Below are 11,900 nucleotides of genomic sequence, written 5' to 3' on the forward strand. Positions count from 1 at the left end.
TCATATTCACAGCAAACCCTTTTTAATCTTGCCTTTGGCATTCCCCAATGATCTAACCTTGGCCTGTGCTTTGATCGTGCTATACCTTGGTTACATTATGTAAAAAGACAGTTGTCACATATATGCTGCTGATATCCTACTCCACCCTTCTAACACCTCTATCAACATTTCTGCTGGTTCTAACTCCTTGCCATCATCCAATATTGAAATTATAGAAGCTCCACCCTCCCCCCCCCCCCCCCCCCAAACTAAATACTGAGAAACGTAAAGCCAGCAGTTCTTGCCATGATGCCATTCCTTTGATGCCACCACCATCTATTTTCCTCTCAACTATCAGAGACTGAACCAGGCTAATCACAGCATCGATGTAGTTGACTCTGAGATGAACTTTCGGCCACTGTGTCCTCGCCAATATGTCCTCGCTTCAACCTCAGTGATATTTCTCAACTCTGCCTCTGTCTCTACTCAGTGGTTGCTGAAACCCTCATTCATGTCTTTGTTACCTCTCATGTTCCACCCACTTGAGAGCATCCAAACCTCTACTGCTAGACTCCTAATTTTGTGCCATGATCCATTTCTGTCGTTGCTGAACTTTATTTGCTCATTTAATCAGTGCCTCAATTTTAAAATTCTGATTCTTGTTCTCAGATCCTTCCATGACTTAATTTCTCTGTTAAACTCTTGTAATTTCTTTCAGCTCACCTGAAATATCCAAGCTTCTTCAAACCTAGCCCCTTACATAACCCTGATTTAGTGTCTCTCTCTCTCTTCCCTCCCCCCCCCCCCCCCCCCCCCCCCCCAACCTCTTAAAGCTTGCTTTTGATTAAACTTTTAGGCATCAACCATATGTATTATGGGAGGTGGTGACTTCATAACATCACTGGACTATAACCTAGGGTAATATGCTGGGGTTATGGTTTCAAATCAGACCACAGCAGATGGTGAAATTTGAGTTCAGTTAAGAAAGAATCTGGAAGTAAAAGTTAGCTTAATGGTGACCATGTAACCACTATTGATGGCTGTTTGAAAAAAAAAATCAATGTTGTTCATTAAAGTCTTTTAGGAAAGGAAGTCTGGCCTACATGTGTATTTAGACGCACAGGAATGTGGTTGACTCCTATCTCTTGACTCTGGGCATTTTGGGATGGGTAACAAATACTGGTTCAGCCACATCCCATGGATGACTTTCTTTTATCTAACTTGTGAACACCCTGCATGCTTTTATGTCAGTCCCTTCCCAGACTTGCCCTATGTGAAATGAATGATGATGCTTTAATCCTTTTCCTTTCTTTACCCTCCCCCACCATAAAGATCCTCTTGTTCATTCTGCAGTATTGGGCCCAATTAAACTTTAAATAAATGTGTTAAAAGCCTGTTAAACTCAAGATTGGTTTTGTAAAGCCTATTTGCTAACTTCTAAAATATTTTTTTCTTGAATTCTGCATTCCATTCTTGGTCTGTTAAAATGTGCAGGTTTTAGAATCTGTACCTTAATATTATAGTGACTGCGAAATATCAGGCAGCTGGTACAAAACTGCATCATCATTGTGTTCCTTGTAAACATTCACCAGCAAGTAAGATTTCCCCTTTTGACATTATCTACACAGGCTCTTTTATAAAATTGTAATTCCAAGCTTTTTAAAAATTTGTATTTTGTACTGTGTAGGAAAAAGGATACATTTTGAACCAACACTATATGTGGTATAGTTAACCTTAGTAAAAGTTCACATTTAGAAACTAAATTTAGGTGGTCAGCAAAAGAAATCTGGAGCCTGTGTAAATATAAATAAGGAAGATCCGATTTAAAATCTTATGAGGAAGTGGCAAAATTATTTGTTTATTTAACATAAACAACTATTTTTCCAAGCATCACTTGGTGATTGCCTCAATATTTTTCAAATACATTTCCTGTTTGATTTAACTTCAAACTCAAAAGGTTCACAGATAGTAAACTAGACTCCAGATAATTTTTTGAAAATGTGTTGCTGGAAAAGCGCAGCAGGTCAGGCAGCATCCAAGGAGCAGAAGAATCGACGTTTCGGGCATGAGCCCTTCAGGACCCATGCCCAAAACTTCGATTCTCCTGCTCCTTGGATGCTGCCTGACCTGCTGCGCTTTTCCAGCAACACATTTTCAGCTCTGATCTCCAGCATCTGCAGTCCTCACTTTCTCCAGATAATTTTCTGTCAACTGCCAGAATTAAAAATAATGCTATCTTTTTATTGCATTGACAATTCTGTATAGTTTACACAAACATAAACAAGAGTTTATAATAGCCAAGCAAAACTCATGCACTCATTAGTGGAGTTGCGCAAATTCACAGCCTCTTTCATTCCCTTAGAATAGTAATCATAGACTTATATAGGCTGTATTGCAAATCTGCAATTTTCCTTTAATGGAGAGAGAGATTAAAAGTAAGTAACTATTGTAGTGAAGTTATCAGTCAGGAAAAATGTGAAGCAAAATGTAAGGAGGAACAGAATAAAAAAGTGGAAAGAGGTTACGGTAGAGAAGTATACATTACTATTACTTTGTATCTTTGGAGCAATGTGATTAATGCAGTTTTTACCATACTTAACTAAATTTATTGTTGTAGTCCAATGCACACCCTCCGATGAACACCTTACACCAGGCAAGCACATCCCTAGAAAGTATTTAATCTTGATAGCATCAGTCTTAGTGCCTTAACCTTTGTATGGAATTGTAAATCTAGTTCTCACATTTAATAGCAATGGCCCAGCACGTTAATAAATTAACAATTTATTGTACAATATTTCCATAGAGTATGTTCTGTAATGTTTGGGATATCCATTTGCATTCTTTACTAGCTTAATTATTTGTAATTATATTGGTATTGGCTGTATTGGCAGGATGATCATCAAATTGAAAGAAATTTCCTGGTGTGAGGATGCTTGTGAATCACTGGGGTTATCACTGTGTAATGCAATGGAATATGTGTTAAATTCGGAATAAGACCTAAATTAAAAGGCAGAACTACAAAATTTAATAGTCTATGCATTATTACTAAATTTGCGAGCAGTAGGATAACTGAGATTATTGTGGGAGAGGTGGGTTTCAATTCATGGAAGACTGGCAATAGTGATGAGCAAACAGGCAGCTGTTCCACCAAGGCAGGTTTAAGCACCAGAGTCTTGAAAATTTGTTCAGCGAGGTCTGAAGGGAAACATTTAAACTAATTAGTAGGGTGGGGAAAGGTTCCCATAGTGGAAATAGCCCGGTTACACTCTGGCTATTAGTTCCAAGTTGTAACAGGAAGTCATAGAGCATGCAAACAGAAAAGTGCACCAACAAATAAAGTAGGGAAAAAAATTGGTCCAAAAACAAAATTATCTGAACGATTACAGCATTCATAACAAGAATGATGAATTGAAAGTACAAGTAGAAATAAATCACACTACAGGCATATTTATAAAGTGACCAAGGCTGGGACCTGAGTATTCAAGGATGTTAACATTTTGAATAGGCAGGAAGAAAGAAAATGGAGGCAGGTTTGCTCTGTTAATGAAGGATAAAATCAATGCATAGTGAGAAATGATGTTTGTTGAGATAATCAAGAAATCGAATCAATTTGAGCAGTGATAAGAAATCTATTGATGGGAATAGTTCATAGTCCCCGTAATTGTAGTTACTCTGAAAGACTGAGTATAACTTGAGAAATAATGGAGACTTGTAAAAGGTACTGCAGTAATTCTAGCCTATTTTGTTTTTATTCTTCAAGAAAAAAACAAATTGACAAAGCAGCCTGGAGGATAAGTTTAGAGAGAGTACACGAGACAGTTTCTTAGGAAAAGATATTCTGGTACGAACCAGGGAACAGACCATATTAGACCTGGTAATGTGTAATGAAACAGAATTAAGTAATGACTTCACAGGGAAGAATTTTCTAGGCAAGAGCTTCCATAACATGATCTAATTTCATAATTGATTTGAGGATGAGCAACCTGGATCTAAAACAATTGCATATAGATATAAATAAAAGCAGTTTCATGGGCATGATGTCAGAGTTAGCTAAAGTGGACAAGTGGGAGATATTTAAGGAGATCATTTGGCTCTCACCAAAAATATATTTAATTGAGAAAGAAAAACTGAGAAGGCAGTCCCATCTAAGCTAAGAATTGAAATCAAGCACAACACTTCAAAAAAGTGTACGAGGATGCTAATAGGAATAAAGGCTAATAAGTCCCCTGAACCCAATGGCTTCTATGTAATGATCTGAAACAAATAATAGGAAAATATATGGCTGTACTGGTAGTGATAGTCCAAAATTCCCTTGATTCTGGAAAAATCCCAGCAATTTGGATAGCTGCATGTGGAACACATCTATTCGAGGAAGACAGGAAGCGTTAGACCAGTTAGACTGACATCTGCCATTGGAGAAAATACTAAAATCATTATTAAGGAGATAATGGGACACTCCGAAAACTATGATGCAAATAGTGTTGTGTAGGAAATTAACAAATTAATTACAGTTCTTTGAGGATGTAACAGACAGTGTTAGGAGAGTGGAATCATTTTGTGCAATTAGATTTTTAAGGGTCACATAAAAAGATTCCCACGCAAGTTTTATGTTCATGGTTTTGGGGTGATGGCTTTGTTTGAACAGCTATTTGAACATCTTACAGGAAACAGAAGAGTCAGGACAAATGGTAATTTTCAACTTGACAAACTGTAACTAGTAAGCTGCTACTATGATCAATACTAGGACCTCAGTGAGTTGGAATCTATATTAATACTGTGAATGGAAATGGTAAATTATAGCCAAATGTTTAGCATTAGAGAGATAGGTAAGAAAGCAACTTGAGAATAATACTAAGGGATACAGATAAGTCAAGTGAGTGGGCAAAGATTTGGCAAATGAAGTATAATGTGGGAAAATGTGCCGTTATCTACTTTGGCAGGGTAGAAGAAAAATACAATGTAATTTACTCAGAGAAGGATCGCAAATAGCTGTGGTAAAATGAGATCAGTTTCCTCATACATGAATGACAAAATATTAGCATGCAGTCACAGTAAATAATTTGGAAAGTAAATGAAATGTTGGCCTTTATTGCAATGGGGATAGGGTATAAAAATAGATCATTCTTGCTACAACTGAGTGGTACGGTGGCTCAGTGGTTAGCACTGCTGCGTCTCAGTGCCAGGGCCCTGGGTTCAATTCCAGCCTTGGATGATTGCTTGGAGTTTGCATATTCTCCCCGTGTCTAGATGGGTTTCTCTGGGTGCTCCGGTTTCCTCCCACAATCCAAAGATTTGCAGTTTAGATGGATTGACCATGATCAAAGTCTCTTTCAGAGTTATGGGGATGGGATGGTGGGGGTGGATCTGAGTCTGGGTGGGATGTTCTTTGGAGGGTCAATGCAGACTTTATAAATTGCCTCTTTCTGAACTGTAGGGGTTCCGTGACTGTACAGTTTTGGTCTCCTTACTTAAGCGAGGGTTTATTGCATTTGCAAGCAATTCAGAACGGGTTCACTTGGCTGATTTTTGGGATAAAGGAATTATGTTATGAGGGAAAGTTGAACAGTTTGGGCTGATGCTCATTGAGGTTCAGAAGAATGATTGTGTTAAAATATATGATTCTGAGGGAGCTTGACCACATAATGCTGAGAGGATGTTTCACCTTGTGGGAAATCTAGAACCAAAACACCATAGTTTAAAACAAAATCTCTAATTTAAATCTGAGATGAGAAATTTCTTCTTTCAAAATTTGTTTTTATTTGGAATTCTGTTCCAAGGAGTACAGTAGAATCTGAATTGTTGACTGTATTCAAGGCTGCATTTGATTTTTGATTGACAGGGAGTCAAGGGTGGTGGCATCACGCAGTGAGATGGAAATCAGGGTACAATTAGATCAGCATGATTTAATTGAATGGTGGTATAGGCACAGGGAGCAAATAGCTGACTCCTGGTTCTATTTACTGTATTATGTTCAAACTAGAATACATAGAAAACTAGGAGGCAGTGTATGGTCTCTCACTTTATGGTACAATTGGCATTGAAAGGGTGAAATACATAAAATTCTTGGGATGCTTGACAGAGCTGTTGTGTAAAGGTTGTTTCCCCTTGTGGGAGAATTTCGGACCAGAAGAACAGAATCTCAGAATAAGGGGTTACCCGTTTAAGATGGAGATGAGGAGGAATTTATTCTCTGAAGGCAGTGAATTGGTGGAGGCCTGTCAGGGCTGGATCGTTAATTATATTCAAAGCTGAAATCAACAGATTTTTAATCAGTAAGGGAATGAAGGGTTATAGGGAAAGGCAGCAGAGTGGCGTTGAGGATTATCAGATCAGCCTGCAAGTTGACGCAATAGGCCAATTGGCCTACTTCTGCTTCTGCATCTTCTGGTCTTAGATTATGTTTATAATAAATCTATTAGAAGTGCTTTATACTCTGTAGTTGAGAATACACATAGCAAAGTTCAGATTATGCTGGGGTCAAAGTTTTTCTTGTAACAACTATGAAATAGATAAAAGCATCTATGCAGCCAATTATCTCATTAAACAGTTGAGTCTTATTTTATGGATTCTTATTTGTAATTGTTAAATTTCAATTAGAGTATCATCTGTAATTGTTATTGCAATTTATTCAACACTTTCAAAGTCCTTGGTTGTACAAAGGTTTAAACAAATGATGTACTGGAATATTTTCAATTATCTCATTTTCTAAACATATTGAAACTTCCTGAAAAAATTATTTCCACAGCATTCTAAGATGGTTAAGACTCTCACAACACCAGATTATAGTCCAACAGGTTTATTTGGAAGCACTAGCTTTCGGAGCGATGTTCCTTCATCGGGTGGTTGTGGAGTATAAGGTTGTGAGACAGTTGTGGAGTATAAGATTGTGAGACACAGAATTGGCAAACCAGGTGGAGAAAGCACCAACATTGCATCCATTGTTACTTTTCCACTCATACTCAAGCACATTTTGCCAAATGCAAAATTTGATGTGATACAGCATAATCTTTCAGCATTTTAAAACAATTTGCTTAAAATATATACATTGAGGTATTTAATAATATAAACTGAATTATAACCAAAAAAATCCATTTGTCAATTTTTATCAGTTACCTGTGTGTAATCAAATTTTATTTTACTGATTTTTTAAAAATTAAACTAGCATAACAATTTCCTACTTATACTGTATTCCAGTAGTCTGTTTCTTAGTACATTTACTTTCATAGCTTATAAGGTTAGTCCTCTTATGAACCACCTCAAAGCCCAGAAACCTTTTTCTGCCTGAGAATTCAAGTGAGATTAAAAGAAACTCCAATCATGATTAATTTCAGCTGGGAGGGTTTTGGTGCCTTCTTTAAACCGACATATACAATCTGAAACATTTGAGTTCCACTTAAAATATAAAGAACTTTGACATCAGTTAGACTTACTTCAGCCTGGTAGTGCTAAGAAATTAGCACAGCCGATCAGAAACTCCAGACCTTAATCTAAACATTTTCTTCAGTAATTGGGTGCTATATGCGCTTCTAATTTTCCTAATTTAATGAGAATCTCTGTGCTGTATGCCTGAACATTTATTTGTGATAATTACTCAATTAGATCAATTGACAACTGCTGAGTTAATTATTGTGTGACTAATATAATGTGATAAGCAGTATTGAATCCCAGTGCTGTAAAGTGCACTTGGGAAAACTAAAGTGTAAAATCTATGTAAACGTCTTCCATTCTGTTTTACTTTCAGGAATCTACCATTCCCGATTCATTTACTGTGTATCACTACAATGGGTTGAAGCAGTCCAACCACAGTGAAAAGGTGAGGCAAGAATAGAGTTTAACTGTTAATTATCTGTCACTTCCTGATTTGAATATGTGCAAATCAACAATATCAATGAAGATTTTTTTTGAGGAATTTACACTTCATGTTTTGGTATTATCCAAACCATAAGTGCACTTATATTAAAAATAAATACAGATGTAAATATGGAATTATACAGCACAATAGGCCATTTGGTTCATCATACCATTGTCAAACTTTTGAAAGGGATATCCAATTAAATCCACTCTTGAACTTATTTCCCCATAGCCTTGTGATTTTTATCCTAGTTCAAGCTATTGAAGCATTAAAGCAGTAGTAGAAAGGTGAGGTTTTGAAATCATTTTAAGTTCCAATTTTAATCTGACACATTTGATGAGAAACAGATTATGTACAACTTGGCATCCCATTTTCCATCTTGCTCCATTTTCACCTCTGAAGTTAGTGAAAGTGGGATGTAAAACAAATCTCCAGCTCAGTTACAGCGTCTTCTCACTTGGTGTGATCAGTTAAAATTGGGACTTTTGTTATTAACATGGATTGGAAGTATTGAATGTCGTAAATTATTTGCATTTGATGTTATACACTTGTCAGAGCTTTGTAAGTTATAACTATAGTCAATTTGACGTAAAAATTATTTCATGAGACTGTACTATCTACGGTGGCATTAGAATACTAAGTAATTGTGCTGTGAGTAGGACACAACACTCTCAACCTTTTAGCTGTGGTTCTTCAGGGATAATATTCAAGTCCATATTGCTCTGGGGAATCCTGCCTGCCAGCTGCAGGCATTAGAAAGTCCGATGGCTGTTGCCAATCGTTTTCTAGCCTAAAAGTCTGCCAGTGGTGCAGGCTGGTAAAATGACCTCTTTTTGTATTGCCCTGTAAGTAGTTTCAGAACTGTATTAACAAGATTGTTCAGCATTTTATTGAAAGCAAAAAGAAAGAGGCAGGGAAACAAATCTGTTTTTATAGGACTGTTCCAGAGGCTCTTGTGACCCTCCCCCAGAAAAGGTTACGGTACATTTTCCAGTAAAGGAAAAACAGGTTGATTAAACACTTCATCCTTATTACCTTAAACAAACCTTTACCAACCACTGGGAACAATTAGACATTGCAGAGAATGAAAGCCTCAGTGACCTTTCACTGTGCATCCAGCCACTTGGCTTGGGAGTTGAAAGAACTCTCACCTCTTAATTTGGAATCCTCATGATCCTTTTCTTTCATTTGCTGTGTTCTTTTAGGTCAAAAGATTAAGTATACCTCACACAGCTGTCCTGAGCATTAAATGTAGTTAATGAGGCTGTTTGTGCTTCGTGTGAAAGCCTTCCTGGTCATAGAATGCTTTATTAGTTTCACGTTTCACATTTGTAGTTTCACATGACTTTACTGCTTGTTTTAGAATATACTGGCCATGCCTAAAAATATACTTGTAAAATAAACAATACATGCTTTTCAATTGATGAAATACCTTTCAGCTCTTTGAGCTATTAAAGTGATGTTTCTTCTGTTCTTCAAAAGGTTATGTATGTTGAGGGAACTGCTGTTGTCATGGGCTTTGAGGATCCAATGGTGCGAACTGATGACACTCCAATCAAACGCTGTTTGCAAACTAAATGGCCGTACATAGAGCTCATGTGGAATACAGACCGGTCACCGTCCTTAAATTAATTCTAATAATTCCGAAACCAAACAACCTTCCAAATACTGTAAGCTATATTGCATTTTAAATCTGTACACAGTTGCTGCTAACTGGAATGTAGTGTCCCTGAAGTCCTTAAGAAACTGTAGACCTTAATTATCCTAATGACTGTTTGATAAAGATCCAAGTCACTGTCCTTGACTGTTAATCAAAAGATTATCCATAGTCAACTGGAATGTGCTGTCAAATGACTAAGACAGAGGAGAAATTGTTTATTACATTATCCCTGATGTATAAAATAAAAGTTCCTTAAATTAGTGGTATAGAGAGTGACATGTATGAATTTGGGCCTGTAATTCTGGGTCCTGTCACCCCCACCAGCTTTGAGATGGAGCAGGTCTCCTGATCATTAACTGTCAAAGGTGTAGACCCTGATGGCTGTCTACAGATCTGGTCTGAATAGCAGTTCCAAAAGGAACAATGCATTTCTCCAAAAACCAAAAGTGTCAGATTAAGATGGTAATTTCCTTCTGTTAGTAAATCTGCTGCAGCCTTTGGAAGACCCAATGCAACATCTTCATACAGCTGTCATTTATAGGTCCCCTTCTATAACCCAGAAATCTACATCAGCCACGAAAAGCTTGCCTTGATGTTGGAGCTTTGTCAACGTTAGCTATTTCTCCACCAGAGAACTTAGATCATTTTCACAGCGCAATCCAGAGGAACCAGATTCAGTTGCAAATTGAAGAATTTGACTCATGTTTGAAACCAAGTACAAAATGTCTACGTCTTCAAGAGTTGCTCAGAATGTTCTAAATAAGAATTGAAAATAAATATGCTGGGAAAGCTGAACTGGTTAGACAATATCTATGAAGAGGCACAGTATGATATTTCAGTTTTCTATCCTGATGGAAGATAATTTTTATCTGAAATGAGAACTCTGCTATGGTCCATAGATGTTGCCTGACCTGCTGAGTTTATCTAACACCTTTGTTTTTATTTCACATTTCCAGCCTCTGTAGCATTTAAATTATTTTCAATTCTTCGACAGAGTGCAAGTGTTGCTAGATAAGCCAGCATTTGTTGCCTGTCCATAATTGCCCCTGAGAATGTGTTGGTGTGCTGCTTTCATGAACTGCTGCAGTCCTTATGGTGTAGATACATCCACAGTGCTGAATCAGAGCATATTTTTTCAAATGACTTTTCAGATAACAAATTCTTCTGAGCAACACCATTCACTCAAATGGTTGTACTTCCATACATTATCATAGGACTCACCATAAAAGACATTCCCAACAATAATAATCCTTGATGTCGTGTGTGAGCAGAGAAAATGGAGTTGCCAACTGGACGTTTTCTTTGCAAAACGTGTTCCAGCTGATTGCAGAAACATTGCATGGAATCTCTTTAGTGATGTCAATGGAGCACATCTGCTTCGACATACTAGCATTCTGCTGTGCTCCTCAGGGAACCCGGTACCAAAATGCTATTCTCAAACAGTAGGGGTCAGTTCAAAACTGAGGGTCAAAGACAGCATGGATCATAAATGTAATTAGGAAGGAAGAAGCAAATTACTTTGGAAAAACTGTACCCCTCAAGATGCATGCAGTTGCCCTTTTAAGTTAAAGTACATGAATTTTAATTTTAATGTAAACAGAATTGACAGCATCCTGTCTAACTGGGTCCAGTAAGTGAGTTTATTTATCTTCAACATCCCATGAACTTAACCAGTGACAGTGACTAAAAACTTTATCTTTTACAGTGATCTCTTGGGGGGGATGAAAAAGATTCCTGGAAATGTTTGGATGAGCCATTTGTTTTACTTTGCGGTGCATTGCAATATGTTTTTAACTACCAGCTGAACCTGAGTATATGGCTCTCAGTAATATACTGGAATTCTGTAGTTTACATTTTTGAAAAAGTACCACGATGAAAGCCATAGAGGTAAAATATTGATCTAAATTGTGGCTAAGTACAATGTGATACATTCTGAACCTTTTCAGTGATTAATGCAGCTTATATCTGAAGTTATCCAACTGTACTGGCAAGACTTTCCTTTTGTCAAAATTACATGTGTTCACCAGTGTTCATGTATATTTAAATTCCGCTTGTTAGACTGCATGAAAAATGAACAATTTATTGTGCATAAAACTCCGTGTTCTCTTATTTATTATGATTTGGCAGTTGGCCTAAAATAAAAATACTGTTGAAAAATGTTCTTGAATTATTTTCTTATTGCACTTGAGCTAATTTGATTGTTTTGTTATTTCAACCTTTTCTAAGCTGAACAGGAACTTATTGTAAAATTATTTTTCATTTCATTCCTTTCAAAACAGTAATTTTATCTGTAAAGAATATCTTTAGCAATAAATGGTCCATGTTTCATTTTATTGGAGAATATTAAAATAATTCACTTGATCCTAGAAATTCTTATTTTGTGTTTTTGTTAAAGAACCATTTTGATAA

The 11,900-nt window shown here is 36.8% G+C and overlaps 1 protein-coding gene across 2 annotated transcripts in view; it reads left to right on the top strand.

Annotated features, from left to right (window-relative positions):
• Window positions 1–11,650, top strand: part of mindy3 (MINDY lysine 48 deubiquitinase 3) — a 135,371-nt gene extending 123,721 nt beyond the window's left edge. For both annotated transcript variants that reach the window (XM_072575820.1, XM_072575822.1), the window contains exons 14-15: window positions 7,721–7,792; window positions 9,314–11,650. In XM_072575820.1, coding sequence (XP_072431921.1) covers window positions 7,721–7,792; window positions 9,314–9,463 — 222 coding nt within the window. In that variant the 3' untranslated portion in view covers window positions 9,464–11,650. The remainder of the gene's footprint in view (window positions 1–7,720; window positions 7,793–9,313) is intronic.
• Window positions 11,651–11,900: the final 250 nt, after the last annotated feature.

This window comes from Chiloscyllium punctatum, chromosome 8 (assembly GCF_047496795.1).
Source record: "Chiloscyllium punctatum isolate Juve2018m chromosome 8, sChiPun1.3, whole genome shotgun sequence".
In the NCBI taxonomy this organism is placed as follows: Eukaryota; Metazoa; Chordata; class Chondrichthyes; order Orectolobiformes; family Hemiscylliidae; genus Chiloscyllium; species Chiloscyllium punctatum.